We start from the raw sequence: 22,955 nt of genomic DNA, 5'->3' as shown, positions 1-22,955 counted from the left end.
AGGTGTTGGCAAGGATGTAGCAGAACAGGAACTCCCGTAAACTGCTGATGGAAATATAAAATGTTTGGAAAACATTTTGGCAGTGTATCTTTTTTTGGCAGTTTCTTAAGAAGTTAAACATATAGCAACCACCTGAACCAACCACTTCACTTTTAGATATTTACCCAAGAAAAAGAAAAGTATATATCCATTCAGAAACCTGTACATGAATATTTATAGATGTTAGATTTGTGACGATCAAAAACTGCAAACTTAAATGTCCATCTACAGGTGAATGGATTAAAAAGGAATATAATCAGCAATGACAAATAATGAAATATTTGATACATACAACAGTATAAAACAATTCTTTCTCAGCTTGCTAATATTCTATGTTTCCTAATGTTTGGTGCTATGGACCAAATGTTTGTGTTCTCCAAAAATTCTTATGTTGGAGCCTAATTCCTAATGTGATGGTGTTTAAGGAGGTGGGGCCTTAGGGAGGTAATTAGGTCATGAGGGTAGAGCCCTTATGAATGGGGTTAGTGCTTTTAAAAGAAAAGACACAGGGGCACCTGGGTGGCTCAGTGCTTGAGCATCTGCCTTCAGCTCAGGGCATGATTCCAGGGTCATGGGATCGAGTCCCACATCAGGCTCCTCACAGGGAACCTGCCTCTCCCTCTGCCTATGTCTCTGCCTCTCTCTTCATGTATCTCATGAATAAATAAATAAAATCTTTAAAATTAAATTTAAAAATAAATAAAAGAAAAGACACAAGAGAGATGATCTCTGTCTCTATCATGTGAAGATGGAGTAGGAAAACAAAGCATGAGCTCTGAGAGCAGGGCTGGGAAGGCCTGGAAAAAACATGGCAACAGAAATAAAAAAGAGAAAAGTCGTAGACTCTACAAGCACCTGGACACGTGAGCTTGGGCTGCAGCAGAAATGGCATCTGCGTGGTGCATCTGGAATAGAACAGGAGCTGCTCTGGCCTGTGATGCCGTGAAATGGACCCTGCTCTTGTGGCACGCAGCCACACCAAACAGTATCAAGGTAGAGGGGCTCCTTGGAGCACCAACGCTGTCAGTCATCTCGGAGCCCCAGAAACCTCGTCCTATAGAAGGCTGGACTCAAGATGAGGGCGCGGATGATTGGATATGTGTGTGAGCAGACACACAGATGCATACTCATTTGTAAGTTGAGGTTTTTTGGAAAAGATCCTAAAATTAAATTGCCACTAAAAAAAAAAAAATTTTTATTTATTTATTTATTTATTTATTTATTTATTTATGTATTTATTATTGTTTTTTTTTTTTTTGGTGGCAGAAGGACACACTTTATTGAGCCCCTCAAGCCTAGTTCTCCTTCTCCTGCACGGTCTTGGTTCCCCGGAGATGCCCAGTCCGGCGGGCAGCAATAAGACCCACTTTGCAGCCAGCAGGGGCATCTCTGCAGATAGTAGAGGGTTTGCTGATGTGCTGGTGGTTGCCACCTCCAAAAGGATGCTCCACAGGATTCGTGGGCACACCCCGCACACGTGGCCAGTAATTCCTCTTTGCCTTGTACTTGTGGTAGGCACGGCAGCCTTCGGAATGGGCTTGTCAATGCGGCCACCTCCAGCAACCACACCCACCACGGCTCTGTTGGTGGAAGAAATGACCTTCTTTGAACCCGATGGCAGCTTCACTCGGGTCTTCTTGGTCTCTGGGTTGTGGGAGATGACAGTCGCGTGGTTCCCGGAGGCTCTACAAAGCAGGAAAAGGGTGAGCCAGGAACCAAATCAGGCAGCCTGTTCTTGGGCTTCCTAGCCTTCAAAACTGTGAGATTAAATTTCTGTTATTTAAGCAGTCTATGGTATTTTTATTATGGTAGTCTGAACTAATATATATGAATTAAGTCATTTCAAAATAAGGTGACTTCCATCTTGTAATGCTTATAGAAGTCTATACAAGGGGTTGGTAAACATTTTATGTAAAGGGTTAGACAGTAAATGTTTTCAGCCTAGCAGCCACATGGTCTCTGTCACAACTATTCACTTCTGACCTTGTAGCACAAAAGCAGCCATAGACAATACATAAACAAATGGGTGTGGCAGTGTTCCAACAAAACTCTATCAAAATAGACAGTGGGTGGATTTAGTTTCACAGGATGTAGTTGGCCAACCTCTGTTTTAGACTGTTAGAATCGGTGCATGTCTTTCAGCCTCCCCCTTACTTGATATGTTGGATCTGGGTCCTATTGGCCATTTGCCTAAGCCATTGATCCTGGATATCAGGGGCAACATCAATGGATGTCAGCCATCTCTGTGGTGCCAAGAAGCCTGGGTACTTAAAGCTATCTGGGGACATTTCCAGTATCAGTAAGCAAGTTCTTTCTTTCACAAGATGCCAAAAGCCTATGAGAAGTGTGGTAGATTAAATATGACTGCAAATGATTTGTCATCACCATGGAGAGACGGAGTTTGTTTTGCTCCCCTTGGATCTGGGCTGGTGCTGTGACTAAGGTAACCAATAGAACTGATGAAAATGATGCTGTGCCAGTTCTGTACCTACACTTTAAAAAGGCAGTAGAAGCATCTGATTTTGTACTTTTAGAAGTCCTGAACCAGGGATCCCTGGGTGGCGCAGTGGTTTAGCGCCTGCCTTTGGCCCAGGGCGCGATCCTGGAGACCCGGGATCGAATCCCACATCAGGCTCCCGGTGCATGGAGCCTGCTTCTCCCTCTGCCTGTGTCTCTGCCTCTCTCTCTCTCTCACTGTGTGCCTATCATAAATAAATAAAAATTAAAAAAAAAAAAAAAAAAAAAAAAAAAAAAAAAAAAAAAAAAAAAAAAAAAAAAAAAAAAGAAGTCCTGAACCAGCATGTAAGTCATCTGCTGACTCTATGAAGAGACCATAAGGGGAGATCATGTGGTACAGTCATGTGAAGAGCTGAAGTCTCAGGGACCTCATGGACAGAGAGAAGCCCAGCCACACCAGCGTCTGGAGCTAAGCTCAACATTTCATCTATCCCTATCGAGGCATCAGAGTGGGTTTTCCTGGATGTTCCAGCCAAGTCAAGCTACAGATTAATGCAGACTCAAATAACATTATATGGATGAGAACAACTTCCCAGATGATCCCAATAAGCAAAGATGAGAAAACTATTTCAAGCTATTAAGTTTAGATGGGTCAAACAAGCAGATAAGAACACTGAGAACTTTATCTGAAAAAAAAAAAAAAAGGATTAGTTAGTGATCCTCAAAGTAGGTTCTGTGAGATGCGTATAGGTGTTCATCAAATAAAAGCATCAGAGTTTTGTGTTCAGTCATCAGGTTTTCTGTCCAAATTTCCACTTGAGGTTGGAAACTATTTTGTGAACCAAATAGGTTTATTTACTGTGGAACTTCTCAGAGTCTTGAACATGTACATTTTAATAATAAACATTATGAAACTCTAGGAGAAGAACATAAGATTTGTTTGTGACTTTTTAAAAAGATGTACTTATTTATATCCTGAGAAGGATTCCCATAAGTGATGATGTCTAAGTTGTGTCCTGACCAAGAAATAAAGCCTGGGAGATGCAGAACAACATGGTCTCTAAGCTTATTTCCAGCTCTAAAATGTCATTATCTAGAATCCATTATGAGATAGTCCCTGTTAGCATTATTAGATCTCTAATACAAGAAGTGGAGCAAGCACTTGGAGTTCCTGGTGAATATCCAAACCTCTCATACAGTCTTCAATCAGTTCTACTCATTATGGATAAAGACTTTTGTTTTGAGTACCTGAATACTTCTGACTTCCAATCATAACCTATGCCTTGAAGTGAAAATATGGTCATTGAGGATGGTAAAAAGTGCATATCATGATTTAATGGGGTAAGATCTTAGCAAAAACTTTGTATAAACAGATATTGTCTCATTTGACTATCATATTTCAGAATAATATCATCTCTCCAATGACTTTGCTCCTTCAATTTGAAAATAGACTCAACTGGCTTTTTTTCTTGCACTAATAAAAGTGAAAACAACATAGCACTATTCAATCTCATCTACCTGTTAGGATATTACCTTGATTGCCCTACTTGACATCACAACACAATACTTTTTTTTTAACACAATACTTTTTGAATTAGTTGTCCACATTTTTTACATAAGAAATACAAAGTTCTCTCTTTTCCCACTTATTTCATAATCTACTAGAGTTTAGTTCCCTCCTCATGGACAGGGAACTAAATACAACACTTATATTTAGTGTAACTAAATATAACACTTTCAATTATTTTCAAAAATGGCACCTTTTTTCAGGTTATCTCATTCAATCCCAAACTCTCAAGTCATATCTATATACAATATGACCGAGAGTAAGGAGAGTTCTTATATATCTAAACCAGCCTACATCCTGCCCATATCATCAGCCCAATACTCACACTGCAGACCAATATTCCAACTGCTTATTTCCCCATGAATATCACACAGGTATAAAGAAACCTCTCCACTCCCAATGTCAATACAAGCCTTCCAAAATATTTATTCATTTTTTTCAAATAATATTTGTTGAGCACCCACTTTGGGTCAAGAACTTTACTAGGCATTAGATTCTAACAGTGAACAACACTCCACTCTTAGGGAGCTTATGGTGCAATGGTGATGACAGATAAATAACCAAACATTTTTTGGGGAAATATGAGTTTCTATGGAGTCATCCAGGACAGACCCTTCATTCAATCTTTTTTTTTTTTTTAAGATTTTATTTATTTATTCATAGAGACACAGCTAGAGAGAGAGGCAGAGACACAGGCAGAGGGAGAAGCAGGTTCCATGCAGGGAGCCCGATGTGGGACTTGATCCCGGGTCTCCAGGATCACGCCCCGGGCTGCAGGCGGCGCTAAACCGCTGCGCCACCGGGGCTGCCCCCTTCGTTCAATCTTGAGAGTGGTGATGAGGGGTTGGAGGAAGTTGGTGTAAAGGCCTCCCAGAATAAAAAGTGACTAGATGGAGTATTGAAGGATAGATAGGGCAGATGAAGAATAGAACAGCAACCAAAAAGAGGAAGTAACTTGTAGGGAGACTTATAAGGGAGACCCTGAGTCACATACTCACAAACTCACACAGCAAGTCATTCTGCATGGCTGGGTGAGTGAATGAAGGTGGACAATAAGCCACAGGTGAGCAGTACAGGTGGAGGAAGAGTTGCCTTTCCAAAAACCAAATTCATTGACATTTTGGCATTGTGCAACAGTTACATGTTTTGTTTTTGTGTTTTCCTTGTAGATGGAATATTTTAAGTACATATGCCATGTTTCTAGTAAAATTAAACATGGTTTACCTTGCAGCCTAGCAATCCTATTTTCAGGTATTTACCCAAGAGAAAGGAAAACATATTATGTTCACACAAAGACTTGTACATGAATGTTCAAAGCAGCCATATTCATAATAGCCCCAAGCTGGAAAGAATCCAAATGTCCATCAATGAGATGATGAATAAACAAATTGTGGTATACTTATACAATGGAATAGTACTTAGTAATAAAACAGAACAAATTACTACGACATACTATCAAGATCAACAACATGGTTGATCCTTCAAATCATTAGGCTGAACAAATTAAGACAGACACAGATCACATACTGTATGACTCCATTTATACAAAGCCCAAGAATTGGCAAAATGTATTATGGTAAAAGAAATCATAAAATGGTTGCTCTGGGGGTCAGAGTGATAGGAGAAAGACAAGAGAAACTTCCTGGAGTAGAGATGTTCTCTCTCTTGTTTTAGGTGGTGGGCTACATGGATTTATTCACAACTCATGGAGTTGAACACTATGATCTTTACATTTTATTGAATGATGATTATACTTCAGTTTTTGAAAATGCCAACAATGTTGCTTTCAAGAGACTAGGATGACAACGTGGTTTGCCCATACCAACGCTGCTCAGATCTTTGCATGTGCTACACTGCAGTACAATGATTCTAAAATATATTTTCAAAGGTGTGGAAGAAAAACATAAACACAAACTAGATGTGAAAAGTATATTCAAAAGATGATAAAGCATAAATATTTTATTTTGATTGCAATTTACATAGATGTTTTGGAAATTTTACATTTAAAAAAACCTGGAAATCAGTAACTTCTGATTGAGACAAATATAAAGAACACTTCTTTTATCACCTGTGAATTAATTTATTAAAGCAATGAGACTAAATCCAGATGAAAATTAATGGAATATGAAAGAAAATTGAGTGACAAAATCAATAGAAATTATTTTGACATCAAGCAATAAATTGTAATAATATTTTTCAGATAAGATAAAGAGGAAGAGATAAATTTTGAATTAAATTTTTCCTTCATTAAGAGGAAGAGAAAAATTTTGAATTAAAGTACTAAGTGACTATTCTTTGATAATCTAATTAATGAATCTAATACAAGAATGTACTGGAAAAATAAATTTCTTTCAAATTGAATATAGAATACTGAAACTGACAGAGATAAAATCATATTCATGATATACCTTTAAAACAGCACACCAGTGACAAGCTGATTCATAAATATCATCAACTGAAAAAGCATTTAAAATTATTCATATACAAGAAAATATGCAATGCCCTGAAATCTTACAGCTCTTACAATTCACATATGAAAGAAACCTGATTGAGGTTTCCCTGTGCTTGACAACAATCCTGAAAATTTGCTTATATAATTATGAATAAGCTGTGAATCAATCAGGAAGAAAACACATTTTGATCAACCATACAGAGGAATGACTGAATTATCATTTTATTCTTTTTACAGAAAATGATATAAAAAAATTCTTGTTCTGGGGTCACTAATATGCAACCAAAACATTGGACAAATAAAATCATAGATGTGAATCAGTCACATAACCAACACTAGTTTTTTTTTTCCCTAGATTTTGTGATGTTCCTGGAATTTGTCAGTTTTAAAACTTGTAATCTGTTGTGATTTCTTTTCTTGCTGCAATAAATATTCCCTTCCAATTCTTAACTCCAGATTTGTAATTTTCTAATCTTTTTCTTAAAATGCAGCTCCAAAATTAGATTGTTGTTAGGTCCCACCATGCCTGAATCCACCTGTTTGCTTTTTATTTATTTATTTTTTTTGATTGTGCATTTCTCGAGGTCAGAGTTTGTGACCCTTTTCTCTTTGTATTACTGGTACAGGGTCTAACAAAAAAAAACCAGGAGCTTCATGAATACCTGTGCAATTAGATGGAGTGGTGGCAAATAGTCTGATAGCTTAGCATAAAACAAAATGTCAGTGATGGAGGCAGCAGTGTGGATATAACAGATCTCTGCAGAGAATACAAGCTTTACTCCTTGGGATCCTGATCTGGCAGACTCTAATTTTTAGTAAGGTTCTCCTATAACCTCAATCCCCTGGATACAAGTCCTACTCAGTTAAAATTAAAAATAGGATTCTGTATCTTGCCTTATCTATAACTTTCTTATAAGGAAGGACATAAACTCACTACCTTTCTGGTTTCATAATATTTTGAGGAAATCTTACAAATGGTTAAGTAAGGTTTGAGGCTTGGTGGTAAAGTCATCTATATCCCGAGTCATTTAGTTAACCTACCTCTGTACTACAAAACCCAATGAAAATAATTTTATGACAATATTAAAATGATAGACATCATCAGTCCCAGTTTGCTAGGTGAACTGAAGTTCTCTATTACTTTTCATGATCAGAAATAGAAGGGGTGGCATTACCAGGCTCTAGGTTTGCTTCGGCAGCTGTCTCATCAGGGAGCGCCACCATCATCCCATCCCAACAGATGTGATCCTATTTTTAAAGGCTTCTGGGAAAGGGAGATTCCCTCACCTCTCTTAGCAACCGGATTTGATATTTAACAACACTTCTGTCAAGAATGCTGGTCCTCTGAGCCTGGATCCATACTTTCACATGCTTCTGTGTCGGTGTTTCTCCTTACTCCCATTTCTTCTTTTAGTATTGATTCTACCTTTGTTTCGCTTTTGTTTCCCACTATTTTTTCTTGCAGATATCTTTTTTCCCCTCCAAATATAAATGGAATTTAAAGTCTATTACCAAAAATCTAAAATAAAAGCAAAACAGGTAGAATGTTATTTTTGATGTCATACATACTTAAGATGGAAGTGAGCTTAAAACATACACAAATGGTACACAGGCATTTGATGATCTCTCCCTATCTGCATCTATTAGACATTTGTGAACTTGGATAGGTTGAGGATATACATCATTTGATTGAAAAACAGTATATTGTGGTAGCTTTAAACATTTAAAAGTATTTATAACGTTGTTTTAGTCTTTAGTCTCTTTTGCATGCTCTCAAATTTCCGTATTTTTCCTTAAGTTGATGAATTCTGAATTGAATATGAATTCTAACAGAGGTCTCTGGTAGTGCTGGACATCTTGGGCTGAAGACATTTTATTTTTGCCTCATTAATTCAGTGTTTGCCTGTGAATCCATCAATACACTTATGTAGCTGATCACTAATGCTTGAATACCCAGCTGGCCAAGTCTCCTATGAGAGATGTGATTTGATGGGTGCCAGGAAAATAGCATTGCTTTGAAATAGTTCCCATTATCAGGTACCTGATTGCTTGAAATTCTATTAGCTATTCACTTAATTGTACTTGTTGCTTTGTGGGCTTTTTTTTAAAGTGAAAGAACTTCTGACAATAAGACTTTAATCAATTTGCTCCAAAAATTTAGCAATTGGCCAGAAGCACTGTGTACCTGGTAGATAGCTAGGAATGGAGAGATGTAGGGGGACGGTGATGATACATCCCAGTTGGCTCTGGACTATTTTGGTTCATGCCCATTGCCCAGGCAGACATATTTATAGTTTTTCCTTTTACTCTCAAATGTGTGATTACCTCAGTAGAGTCAACCGAAGTGGGAAATGGTTACTAAGTGCTGTGGTGAGGAGTCAGGGGCATAGCTTCAGAGGCCTTGGACCTGGACTTGAATCTCTGCTCTCCCACTTGCTGACTGGGCGACTGTAGGTAAATTACTTAACTTCTCTCACTCTCAGCCTCCCTATAGACAAACAGGGACTTAATATTAACTATCTTTTGGATACATCTAGTAATGGTGCAGCTATTATTGGAAACTCCCATTTTGCTCAGGCTTCACATTTCTAAAGCATTCTAATCTACCAAGACATAGATATTTTTCTACTCTAAATCACTCTGCATCTTGCTATTTGCATTTCATTTCTAATTGCATTCCTAAATTTCACTCTTTATAATTTTCTTTGGGGTGCTTGGGTAGCTCAGTCAGTTAAGTGTCTGCCTTCCCCTCAGTTCTGATTCCAGCCTCTATTCGGGCTCCCTACCCTGTGAGGATTCTACTTCTCTCTGCCCCTCTCCCCACTCATGCTCGCTCTCTCTTTCAAATAAAGAAATAAAATCTTTTAAAAAGATAAAATTTTCTTTCATATGTACCAAGAAAACGGATGGCACTTATAATCTGCACCACTCAGGTTTAAAACACTGACTTTTACCTTCATCTATATCATTGGCTACGGTTCGGTGTGTGTTAACTATGTCTTTCTTATCTTGCCATAAATTTTTCGAAAGCCATAGGACTCATCTTACCTTTTCTCAGAACCCAGCACAATATGAAGACCACTTAAAGAACTGTCAGATTCGTTTGGCTTTGCTGAGTTAAAACTCTAGGCTACATCGCACTCTCAGTTTCATTCTCAAATTATTTTACCTGAGGCTAAAAGCTGCCAAAATTATTAACGTTTGTAAAGGGAGCCAAACAGCTTACAGGAGATTCAAACATGTTTTGGAAGAGTAGGAACTGCATCCTTCAGCACTGAGATCCAAAATAAAAATGACTTTGATAGTGACAAGTTCTTTGCAGCACAAACCAAGAAAATGAGGAAACTTCTACAGAGCTTGAGCTGTATCTCCATGGTTCACTGGGTTCTTAGCCTTCTCGCTGGACCTGCCAATCAAGATGCTTAGGAGAATGCTTTTTTGGCAGACAAGCCCTGACTACTTGAAATGAGGCAGACATCACCGGAGCATTTCAGAGGCCAGACACCAGATGGTAATAATACAATTCAACTATTAGAAGTTTGGATCAGAAAGCTAAAGGTGAAGGTCTTATCTCATTTGTCAAATGATGTAATTCATTATTAAATCAGGACAAACCAGTTAACATCTGAAGTATAATTCTGGTGACTATTTAGAACACAGTCACCAGTTCATTTAGCTTGACTAACTTATTTAATTGTGAGCAGCATTTCACAAAAACATAGGAAATGACCTATGCAAATCACAGTTCTGGATAAATCAAAATTTTTCTTCATGTACCAATGAAATGTGAGCATGTTTGAGTTACTTGAAATTTTGACTTACTTAAAAATAAGTCAAAGCAGAAAACATGCCAGGTAAATTTAGTAGAGCTTTGACAACATGTGTAGGACTTGGGTACTATATATTTTTTCAGAATGAAACTGCTCATAAAAGTGCTCATATCCAGGCTCGCAAAAAGAGAGGATGGCCATAAATGAGTCAGTTAATTTTTCAAATGTTAATACCAAAAGTGAAAACAAAGACATTAGCAGCCTGGGGTATCTACAGTGGAAAGTCTCTATATATTTCTTAGTGAGAAGTGAATGTGTTTAGTCTTTTTTTTTTTTTTTAAGATTTTATTTATTTATTCATGGGAGACAGGCAGAGACATAGGCAGAGGGAGAAGCAGGATCCCTGCGGGGAGCCCAATGCAGGACTCGATCCCAGGACCCTGGGATCCCAGCCTGAGCCAAAGGCAGATGCTCAACCACTGAGCAACCCAGGTGTCCCTGTGTTTAGTTTTAAAGAATGTTTAGAAGATAAAATCTTTGTAATTCTAGCACTGACTTGGAAAGGAGAGATGATGTATTCAATCCAATACTGACTGTTTGACAGCTATCACACTGTACCACTGGAGTCACCAACATCCTTCTTTGTCAGCATCCTCATCATCATCACGGCTAAGATGTACTACGCACTTCCTATGTGCCAGGCACTGTTCTAAGAATTTCTACCTGTCTTTTTTTTTCTTTTATTATTATTTTTTATTGGAGTTCAATTTGCCAACATATAGCATATCACCCAGTGCTCATCCCATCAAGTACCCCACTCGTCACCCAGTCACCCCATCCCCCCGCCCACCTTCCCTTCCACTACCCCTTGTTTGTTTTCCAGAGTTAGGAGTTTCTCATGTTCTGTCACCCTCACTGGTATTTTCCACTCATTTTCTCTCCTTTCCTTTATAATCCTTTTCACTATTTATTATATTCCCCGAATGAATGAGACCATATAATGTTTGTCCTTCTCTGATTGACTCACTTCACTTAGCATAATACCCTCTAGTTCCATCCACATCGAAGCAAATGGTGGGTATTCGTCATTTCTAATGGCTGAGTAATATTCCACTGTATACACAGACCACAGCTTCTTTATCCATTCATCTTCCGATGGACATCGAAGCTCTTGCCACAGTTTGGCTATTGTGGACATTGCTGCTAGAAACATCGGGGTGCAGGTGTCCCGGTGTTTCATTGCATCTGCATCTTTGGGGTAAATCCCCAGCAGTGCAATTGCTGGGTCGTAGGGCAGGTCTATTTTTAACTCTTTGAGGAACCTCCACACAGTTTTCCAGAGTGGCTGCACCAGTTCACATTCCCACCAACAGTGCAGGAGGGTTCCCCTTTCTCTGCATCCTCTCCAACATTTGTGGTTTCCTGCCTTGTTAATTTTCCCCATTCTCACTGGTGGGAGGTGGTACCTCATTGTGGTTTTGATTTGTATTCTACCTGTCTTAATTCATTTTGTCCTCTCAAAAATTCTATGAGGTGAGTGCTTTTATTATCCCCATGATAAAGATGAGGAAACGGGTCCCTTAGTTGGAATCACAGAATATCAAAGTTAGGGCTCACTTCTTTCAACTCTCAGTTTAAAAGGAGGACAAGTAGGCCCACAGATTAATGTCTTGCTCTGTGTCACTTAAAAAGTTAGTGGCTGAGGGGATCCCTGGGTGGCGCAGCGGTTTGGCGCCTGCCTTTGGCCCAGGGCGCGATCCTGGAGACCCGGGATCGAATCCCACATCAGGCTCCCAGTGCATGGAGCCTGCTTCTCCCTCTGCCTGTGTCTCTGCCTCTCTCTCTGTGTGTGACTATCATAAATAAATAAATAAATAAAAATTAAAAAAAAAAAAGTTAGTGGCTGAGCCCCAAATATTTAAACAACTGGCATATATTAAGTGCTTACTGTATGCCTTATCCTTTACAATAACACAATGAAATAAATCCCATGGTCTCAATTTCATGGAAAAAATAAGCTCTCAGAGATGTTAAGATACTTGGACAATCACCGTCAGGTAAATGAGTGTGTTGGAATTTGGACCCCAGCCTATCCCTAGAGATCTTACTAATATCGATAGATTGCCTCTCCCATAGGACCACCTCTCCTCTCTATGCGCCTTCCCCTATGCCCTGTGGCTTCCTACCTATGCTATAAACAGCTGCCTTTTAATCTCTGGCCTTGGGAGGTCTCATGAGGTAGGAAATAGTTCATAGAATCCTGGAATGATTAAGAAATAAGCCAAAATGAGTGACAGCCCCTTTTCTAAATTCTGAAATTAAATATCAGTGATAATGGATACCTTAACAATATATCATTATGCTTTCAGATCTCCTGATATTTAAAATCATGAATATTTTCTTCATTTCTGCATTCATTTAGGTTTCTTGGGGGGCATTTTGCAAACACTGTCCTTATGTTTATACAAATGCAATAAACCTAGTGATGACTCTCTCATTGAGAACTTAAACTCAAATGCAATTGTCTTGAGATTTTTCTTCCTTAAACTTCACTCTCATCATTCAATTTAGTATTTCCCATCACGTATGTTTGTTTTTAAAAAATAGCATCATGGTTTTCTTTAATAAAGAGAGTTTTAAAGGTGACAACCAGCAATTTGTTTTTTAGCATATATTTAACTTTAAATATGTTTGGGTCAATAAATATTATTATGCATGTTTTTTTAAGATAAGAAATACACACACTTTATGTACTAAACAGAAGACATACACATATACCCAAGATCTTACATAGCCATTAATTTTTTTCTAGTTACATACACATGAAACTGTTGATGCTTTCAGCTGCCCAGCCAAACATCACATTTTCTGTATAAAGGGGAAAGACTGAAAAATTAGATTTTCAAGAGCAAAGTAAATTTGGGAGTCATTTCATTAACATGTAGACGTGATTTGATGTTGTTAAGTATTTGCTAATAAGAGAAAGGTACCCTTTATAGAGCTTCAGAAGGCTATTATTTTTACTCATCTACTCTGATAATACAATGCATGTTCTAAGACAAGCTGGGGGTGGTAACCAAGGGCTTCATTTATCTGAAATTAGAAGTGCCCATAATGGGTTGGCAGGGTTGTGGGCAGCATTGTGTGTTTCCCAGTTCTCTCTAATTAGCCATAGAAAAATGTGAAGAATAGCACCCACATTATCCAAATTCCCGTTAGGATTTGCTACCTTAAAAACTATTTTCCTTTTGTTATGTTCAATATGTATAATTATGCTTTCAGAAAGCCCTCGGCTTTGGAATTCTTTCCTGCTGACCTGCCACCCAGTTTGCAAGCCCTCTCTAGCAGGCACTATTTTTTTACTGAGGGTTTTTTTTTGGGGGAAAAGTTTTAAAAACTAATTAAGAGAATATATCAGGTATATATACCTGATATTATAAATATATGTTTTAAATATATATATATATATATATTTGATGTTATAAATATATATGTATATTTTAAATCTCCAATGTCTGTCTCTTCTTAATTAAGGAATCTTCCTCTGGCTCCTGGTTGCCTCTCTTACATCATCTTATGACTTTCTCCCCCACCTCCTCACCTCTCACGTCTAGCCACACTGGCCTTTCACTTCCTCATGGCATGAACTGCTTCTTGGCTTAGGGATTTTACACTTTCAGTTCCTTCTTCCTGAGGCCCTTGTTCTCTGCTCTTCCTCAGTCAGTTCACAACTCAAATGTCAACTTTGCAGATATCCCCTCAACCACTATTATTCCACCCCAATAGTTACTGTCTACCAAACACCTTGTTTTATTATTCATGCTATTTTTCATGATTTGAAGTGAGTCCAGAATGGGAGCAATACGGAGTCCAGAGGCCTCATCTGTTTTAGTATTTTTAATGACCAAATGGTGCCCAGCACATAGGCGCTGGATACATTATTTTTGGAACAAAGAGATAGATAGATAGATAGATAGATAGATAGATAGATGTCTTTACTTCAAGGTAGAAGTTATCATATTGATTACCTCAGGGGTACATTAGCTGAGAAGAGGCAGAAGGGAGCATTCTGAAAGGTTAAAAATATTCTCCATCTTGATCAGAATAATGATTACACAAACACAAGCACATACATATACAAAAGTTAATCTGGTTGTACATTTGTGATTTGTTTATTTTGTGTACCAAAAATTTTTTAAAAATGACTGTTGTGTTAATCCATCAAGGACTAGACTACGTGTGTGACATTTAGCAATCTTGGTACCACTGGTGCCTGGGTCAGACATCTCTAGATGTCCAGCACGAAATCTTTGATTGTTGGAAAACAGTTGTTGCCTTAAAGGACAAATCTAAGATCAACCATACAACAGGACATCTTTCCAAAACCATGTGTTCTTCTAATGTGGATCTCTCTTAACTATGATCCTACCTATCTCATTGTATAAGACTTTATTTAGCTAAGGAGTCTCATTTTTTTTTTTTTCAGTGGTTATGCCATAGCTTATACACAGAACCTAGGAAAAGAAGGCAGGAATAAAATACTGACTTTAAAACTCAGAGTACTTTTCAGCATAATTCATAGCTGGCACAGCCTCTGCTAGTTGAGGGTTCCACAATGCAGATAGAAAAACTGATTATAAATAAGGATGGATGAAATTAAAGGGCCCTAGGGGACATGGATATATCAGAATGCTAGAGAGAGGGTTTTGTATGCAAGAATATGAAATATTCTATATATGAAGGATGTCAATGGGAAATGACATATTGAATAAGTGGTTCCTTTATGAAAATCTTTTTTAAAAAGATATAAAACAAATAATTAGCTTTCTAATACTGTTATATTCTATGAAAATCAATGAGAATGGTCTCATTACATAAGTGGACTTTTCAAATAATTGAATTTTAACCCTCTTGTGTAAAAAGTATTTTAAAAATGATTTTAATTTTCTATTGTAGAAATCTTTCTAAGCAATCATGAATTTATTCCTTCTCACTTTTGAAAGGTATTGCTGTGATACACTCCTCTCTCTGTTCTTTGGGCTCATCAAATGTGCTGATGGCTGCATGGGACCCTCTCAGCATTTACTGTGTTGTTATCCCAGTAACAAGTTGAACCTACCCCACTGCTTATCTGTGTACTTTCAGTATCTCCTTCCTTGCTGAGACCATTCTCCACTGGGTCTGGGATACTGTCCTCTACTAGTACATCTTCTCTTTAATATAATCCTTTTGACTTATTACCTTATTTTACATAAAATTTCTAGCTAAGGGCCTGAATCATTGCACAAGGTTGTGACATTGTCACAATTATGTGACTGTGTTTTTTTTTTTTTTTTCCTCCTCCTAACTCATGGTTCAAAGCTATATATGAGAGGGAAAAATCTACCAGACATTTGACCAACAGGTAGAATAGAATGAGAGTGGATCAAGTCTCTATTCTCAGAAATCCTAAAAGTTTAAGGACTGAGGTACCAATAAAAAATTTCATTGGCTATATCCAAGAAAAAAAAACACATTTGTTTCCCCAAAATATTTTAATGCTTGATACTAAGAAATAACTCTTCTCGTTTCAGAACATATAGTATATCAAGTTCCTGTGACATAGGTTTAAGCCAAAATCTCTATCCCCTCACCCACCACAAGAACTTGGTAGGAATATGAAGGTGCTTGATAAGCTCTCTCCCCTGTTCCCCTTTCTGCTCTTCTCTCTTCCCATTCCTCCTTTTTTTTTTTTTCTCTCACTCTGTGTGGTCAGCAGTTCAAATTTCAGAATCTATGCTTATAAGGGAATCCCCTTGGATGAGGAAGTGGAGGCCCAGAGAAGGGAGGCAAGTCTGTTGCTGGTCAGGGTCAGAGCTGGGACACATGCTCCGGGCCACTGACTTTGCTCATGCATAAGAAGCCTATGTCATCACGGCATCCTCTCCATCCGTCCCAGGTAGAGGCTTTCTCAGTGGGCACCAAAGACCTATCTTTTGCTTTGCCTTTCACTTCATATTTCCACACTGTTTCCTCTTCAGTCTGTGTCCTATTCCTAGACCTCTACTGTTTCCCCACGTCAACCCTGCCCAAACTTTGAGCTTCTCTGTCTCACCCCCCCTCCACACCTGCCCATATCATCTCCATCCTATGCTTCGTCAAGATAAATCAGTTTGAGTCCTAAGCTAGCTGTCACTCCGGAAAGGCAATCTAATAAATTAATCTCTCATAAGAAGTTAATTACTTATTAAGAGCTTAGGATATTAAAAGTTCACTACTTATATTTGGCTTGTACTGGAAGATTTTCATCCATGCAAAGCCTTACCCCCAAGCAGTGACCGTTAAGTGGAGGAGTTTCAACTATAACCCATTTTGGAGTGAGGGAAGGAAGAGAACATGATGGGGAGGGCTAATGTGATCCTCCTAAATTGTTAATGACGCACCATAAACCTAAGTTCCCCTATATCTAAGGGGGTAGGCATTTCAGGCTTATCCCAGACAGTCTTATTCCTACTACTGTTTCCTAATAAGATTTTTTGTTCTCCAGTCTTCTGATTTTCCTATCTTCCCTTAAGATAAAGATCTGATGTGGGCAGCCCTTGAGTGCTCTCGAGAATGTAAGAAGCTAGTCTACTAGCAATTTGGACTGCTTAAATGTGCAGAACCCTTCCATAAACTGTGGACATGGCTAGTCCTAAACTAAACCAGAAAATCATCAGTGTTTATTTGCATTCTGTTCATTCCCACCAACTTACCTTTCTCTCACCCCTTCTCCTCACTGTGCATTCCTACTTCTGTGCCCCACAGACCTTTGTCATCTCTCCTTTCTTCTCATACCCAGCCTTGTTTCATTCACTGGGACCTTTTCTTTCTTAACATATGTTTACACAGATGAAATCTGGTTAAAATAAGAGCCAGAAGAATATCTTTGAAGAATAAAAAGGGCTAACTTGTCATAAGGGATCACATGAAGCCTCAGGAAAGTGATAAAGTGGGAAGAAGGGGTTTCTCAGGCAGTCAGCTAGCCCCCTTTCAATCATAGAGGCAAAGTGTAAAGCAATGTTTCTCAGGCTTTAATGAGAATTGGAGTCACAGGTAGGGGATGCTCTTTATGTACCATGGAGTTTCTCAGGCTCTAACTGTGAGGATTCCAATTTTACAAATTTAGGGGGTGGCCCAGACTTTTACAAAAAGCATTTCAAGAGATGTTGTTACTGGTAGTCTTTGGTCTTTGAAATATACCTAAAGAAACTCTGGAGTATGGGGTGATATGTGGTTGGTTGGAAGTCTATGAGCTCTGCCCATCCTATGAAAGCCAAGAGGATGAACACTTGATCCTTCAATCCTAACAGATGTCACCTTCAGTCTCAGAAAGTATGGCTCCAGGTGATTGGTCCTTAGTTACCACCTCCTCCCTCTACTCCCCAATGAATGGATGTTATAATGGAATAAAGAGACTGGTCCATATTAGAGTGTTTGGCTTGTATCCTAAGAACGATTCAACATACAGGCAAATTCTCCCTCAAAATTCTTTTCTTCAACTAATTTTTGGAGTCCTATGTTTTCTTCACACCGTACAAGTCATGAAACTGCTTAATTCTTCTCCATATACCAAGTAAAGCAGGTGAGCAGAAAGTGGGTGGGGCATCAGTAAGGCAGTGCTAAGTCATCACTCTTTACTAAGACTGAAGGCTATATTCCATTTACTCATCAGAACTCTATGGCAGGTAACCCCTTTAGAGTCTTATTTATAGTACTATAAATTTATCTGAGGGAATGGCATGGTAGTTAATTCATTTTACACAGTTTTGTGGAGAGATTTATTGCAGTGATTTATATAGAATTTACAGCCATAAGGAGTTAGCCACGTCATCTTGACCAATTCCCTAACTTTAAAAATAGAGAAACCAAGGCCAGTAATTTAAGGGATATAGTGGACACCCCCGCCACCCTGCACTACGACTCCTCTTCTTTCTTTGGGGAACTGCTCTTTCCATGAAGCCCACACCCACACCCCCCCCCCCAACTCCAGGTCTAGGTATGAGTAATCAGATTACCCTACCACCCAAGCCCAGTGATTGGTCTAAGAGCAAGGACTTGACTAGGCTGCCTTGAATTATCTGGGAAGAAGGTCTTTTCCCACTGGGATTGCTAAATTGGGAAAATGATAAACTGGGACTGCTGCCATCACCCTGCAGAATGTTTGTCTAAAGAGTAAAGTGAAGCAGAGGGGTAGGAAGATCTTTTGAGCCCCAGAAGTGGGCTGACTAGGGATTTGTTTCTTGACTTCTAGCTGTACCAGTCCATGAAGTCCTTCTCATTCTTACACCAGTCTGAGATGAGGATTTAAACTTGCAACTGATCAGTAACATGGAGATGCCTGGTTCTGAAGCTCTATGTACAATGTCTCCTGGTACTCAAGTCTCTTGCCTGGATGTATAGGTCTTTATGCTCTGTGGCAGTAGGTCTTGAGTTTAAGAATGCCTAAGTATAAACTGCATTATCTGCTAAAAATGCAGGTTTCTAGGCCCGCAAAGATTCAGATTTGATGGGACTGGGTGGCAAAAGGCCATAAACCTGCCTTTATCAAGCGTTTTCCTGAGTAAGAAAAGCCCTTTCTGAGTGGTTTACGAGGCTGTTCTGTTCACTGGCTGTCGCCTTCTGTTCCAGTCACAGTGTTTCCCTTGAGGTCTACAAACATGCTGGGCTTGCTCTGGTCTTAGAGCTTTATCTTAGCTGTTCACTCTGTGTTAAGCCTCTTTACTCCAGCTAGATCTACCACTAAACCATTCCTTTTAATTATTGGCAAAAATGTCACTTTTGAGAAGTGACACGTCTAACCTGATCCTCCCTATTTAATACAGCAACACATCTTACCCCACCCACATCCCTTAATCTATTTTATGTTTTCCCCCATAACTCTTTTTACCTTCCACAGTTGTATACCCTATATCTCTTGTTTATTTTGTCTCCTCTTCCGCCTCCATCTCTCCCCCTTACCCCACTAGACTACAAGCTTCAGGAAAGTGGGCATCTTTGATTTGTTCACTGATGCATCCTAAGTACCTTCAGCACATGGCAGGTTAGTAATAAGTATTTTTTAAATGAAAGTGCTTAAAATCCAAGGTGATTTCTGACTCTGAAAAAATGCCATACAGCCATGTGGACATTAATTATTTTACTTTCTTAATACCTCTTATTCCAGATCACCAGATTTTCTTTCCCTTTGAAATCGAGAAGCCGTAAGAAAGCTTATAAAAAGAAAGTTCTTACCTGACTGCTGCTGCTCCATATGGGTGTCCAAACTGGCTGGGCTATGCCCCCACCCAACCTCACTTTCCTTAGAACCTCCTAGGGCTCAGTGCACAGTTTACCATTGCTGATTTCGTCTCTGGAGGTTCTCTGGAAAGAGGAGTTTTTCTGTTACTATATTGCACTTGCTTATAAGCAACTGGACAAACACGTTGCTGCATTAGCAGCTGGAGACAGGGATGCATTTACTTCAACATAGTGATTTTTTCCCAAGCTGAAGGGATGGTAACTAGTTTACACATATTCACACATTCTGCTTCAACTCAATTCAGACTATCTCCTTTAGTGTTTGATGATTTTGGAACAGGGTAATAAAAGTTCAATGAAACACTGCCTTTAGGGGTCCTCTTTGGTGGTGAAATCAGGTCATCAAAATTGACGTATATTTGCTTTTTTTAAAAAAAAAATTATTTTAACTGCCCAATTAGCTAAATACCTTAATATTCACATTATGCCACTTAATCTCCTCTTTTAAAGAGACGTAATTTCAACTAACATTCATTCTAGTGAAGCAAAACTCTGCCTACTATTCCTTTGCCTAGTTTCTGGGAGTTTGGGCAGCTGCTGTTGTGTGTGCTGAACGGAAATTGGATTCTTAAAGAAACTGCTTAATCTTCTCTATTAAGCAATTAAATAAAATGGGCTCTGGGAGTATGTAGCAGGTGGGTTTGGAAGTAAAAAAAAAAACATTTTGAAAATCATGTTTTGCGTTTCAAATGGATGTTTAAAAATGCAACGGCATACATTTAAGAGAAAACGATGATGGGAGAGTTTTTATTAAGTGCTTCAAGTTAAGTGGAGAAAGGCTGAAAATTCAAGAACTTATACAATGGAAGAAGCCGGTTTAGTGGAAGTAGGCCCTGAATTTAAATGAGATCAATCTAAAAGGTTACAGTGAAATTTATTCCGACTTATTCAGATTTTTCTCCTTTGGAGAAAAAAAAAAAAAAAACCGCTAAAAAAGACACCGCCGCTTTATTTTGCAGGGTCTTCCTTCAGGGCAATGTCACCAGTGCACCGGGACCTGAGGACCAAACTGATCATAGGTCGAAATGAAACACAGAACAAACCAAAACCGAAACCGGCAGTGCTCGTGTGGAAGTCATTCAGGGGGCCGTCCTCCCATCTAATGTGTTCGTTTTTAATGAAAAGGGAAGGGAATATTTGACACTGCCTGACAGTGGGTCCCTTTCCGCGAAATCTGAAACTGGAGACGCAAAACATTCCGCAGTTTGTCGGTGCAATAGCTGCCTTAAAGGCCGAGCCCGGGCGAACGTCTCCGGCCCGGAATTCCAGAGACGAACCCCCCCCCCCGGAGTCACCTGCTCAGGGGGAACCCCGGCCAGAAATCCGGGTCGCGCCAGGTCAAATCTTGCGCGTCTCTTGTTTACTCCGCCCGGGGCAGGGCGGCGGCGCGGCCGGCAGGATGGGCGGGGGGAGGGGAGGGGGAGGCCGCCCGGGCCAGCGGTGCCCGGGGCACTGGGCTGCGCTCGGCTCTGCGCCCGGGAGGGAGACCACCCGGAGGACGCGCTGCCGGCGCCCGCCCCGCCCTGCAGCCGCCCGCCGCGGCCTCCGGGGAACCTCCCCCGAGGGCGCACGCGAGTCCGCACGCACGCAGGGGAGCGGCTGGAGGGAGCCCGGGTGTCCCCCGGGTGTCGCCGGGTCGGGGAGGAAGCCCGGGGCCCCGGTCCCCACTCGCCTGGGATTCCCCCGCCCCCGGGCCCCGCTCTCCCCGCGCTGGTCTTGCAGGCGAGGCCGCGCGCCGGCCGGAGGCGGCCGCCAGCCCGGGTCCCCGCGCCGCCCCCCAGGAGCCCGGCCGCGGCCCCGCCGCTCGGAATCCCCCCGCGGGGCGGGCCGCGCGGCGCGAGCTGGGTGCGCCCGGGGCGCCCTGGTGAGTGACCCCGGGGAGAGCAGTTGGGGCATTTCGGGCGCGAGAAAAGTTCGTGCTTCCGCAGGGGGCACGGAGAGAGCTAGGGGAGAGCTTCGCAGAGCTCCAGAAACGCCGCCGGCAGCTAGTCTGATTTTTTCTTTTCCTTTTTTTTTTTTTTTTGACCCTAACAGAGCCGTGAGCGGAGGCTGGGGGAGGGAGAGGAAAGGGGTCGGAGGTACAGGGACAGAATCAGGATGACCACACTCACTATTCTCCGATTCCGTTGGTCCTCAGACAGGGAACGATTAGATTTTAAGGGGAAATGAGGGAGTTGGGGAGGGGGGTGGTTTCCACGTCCCTAAAGGAAATTCTCAGGCTCCTAGAGACGCCCAAGTTTTTTTTTTTTTTTTTTCTTTTTCTTTTTTTTTGCCTGACAAGTAGAGAGCGGCTCTCGGGGGAGTTCCCCGCTCGGAGCGAGCGGAGCGCGGCCGCGGTCTCCCCGGCCCGAGCGGCCGCAGCGGGGCCCGGCCCTGCCCTCGCCGGAGCCTCCCCCCTCCCCCCTCCCCCCTCCCCGCCGCCCCGCCGCCCCGCCGCCCCGCGCGCCGCGCATCCCGCTCCCGCTCTCCGGCTCCAGACTGGTTTTTCTGGTTCAGCCTCCCTCCCTGGGACGCGTTGGGGGATCCGATGACGTCGCCGGCTGAGTCTCTCCCTCTTCCTCCCTCCCTCCCTCCCCCCGCCCCCCCCCGCGCCCGCCCTCGCCGCGCACTCCTCCTAGTAACTTCTGTTCGGGGAGGCGCTGCCAGGAATAACCCGGTGCGTCCGCGGCCCGGAGGGGAGGCGGCCGCTGCGGCTCCCGCACGCAGCCCGCTCGCGGCCCGGGCCTCGCGCTCCCTGGCGAGCCCCGCGGCCCGTGCCCCGGGCCCCGGGCCCCGGGCCCGTCCCCGCGTAGTGTCAGAAAAATACATAAAGGCGAGAGGAGCCCGGGCAGGCGGTCGGGATCTCTTCCCTCCCTCCGCGCCCGCCCTCCCTCTGTCCTTAAGGAAATGCTACCAGACACCCCCCACCAGACACGCTCAGCCTTGGCGAGGAGCGGCCGCCGCGCCAGCGAGAACAAGGGCACCAGGGGGGTTTCCTCCTCCTCCTCCGCCTCGTCTCCCTCCCCCTCCTCCTCCTCCTCCTCCTCCTCCTCCGCCTCCTCCTCCTCCGTCTCAGCGGTGACTTTCCAGGTGAGCGGCCGCCGCGGCTGCGAGGATCCCCCTCGCCCGCTCGGGCTCGGGCTCGGGCTCGGGCTCGGGCTCGGGCCGCCGCGTCGCGCCGTCCCCCCGCCCCGGTCCCCGGCGGCGGCCGGGAGCTGACAGCCGCCCGGGGGGCGCGCGGGCCGGAGGCGGGCGGCCGGCGGGAGGCGGGCTGGCGGCGAGCGGGTGGCGAGGAGCCTCGGGCGCCGCCGGGCGCTGCGTCCCCGCCGGAGGAGGGTCCCCAGCGGAACGTCTGCGGGGACTGTGGCACGAG

At 42.0% G+C, this 22,955-nt stretch overlaps 2 protein-coding genes across 2 annotated transcripts in view; one reads left to right on the top strand and one right to left on the bottom strand.

The window, feature by feature from the left end:
- Window positions 1–1,326: 1,326 nt before the first annotated feature.
- LOC121477770 (translation initiation factor IF-2-like) lies at window positions 1,327–22,411 on the bottom strand. Its single transcript, XM_041732300.1, has 4 exons — window positions 22,226–22,411; window positions 20,899–21,546; window positions 19,538–19,666; window positions 1,327–1,724 (listed from the first exon to the last, which is right to left on the bottom strand). The coding sequence occupies exons 1-3, from the start codon at window positions 22,409–22,411 to the stop codon at window positions 19,616–19,618; spliced, it is 885 nt and encodes a 294-aa protein (XP_041588234.1). The 3' UTR covers window positions 1,327–1,724; window positions 19,538–19,615.
- Window positions 22,215–22,955, top strand: part of HIVEP2 (HIVEP zinc finger 2) — a 191,660-nt gene continuing 190,919 nt past the window's right edge. Inside the window, exon 1 of the mRNA XM_041743275.1 lies at window positions 22,215–22,672. The gene's annotated coding sequence lies outside the window, so the exon portion shown is untranslated. The remainder of the gene's footprint in view (window positions 22,673–22,955) is intronic.

This window comes from Vulpes lagopus, chromosome 2 (genome assembly GCF_018345385.1).
Source record: "Vulpes lagopus strain Blue_001 chromosome 2, ASM1834538v1, whole genome shotgun sequence".
Lineage (NCBI taxonomy): Eukaryota > Metazoa > Chordata > Mammalia > Carnivora > Canidae > Vulpes > Vulpes lagopus.
This window is presented reverse-complemented; position numbering and strand designations above follow the sequence as displayed.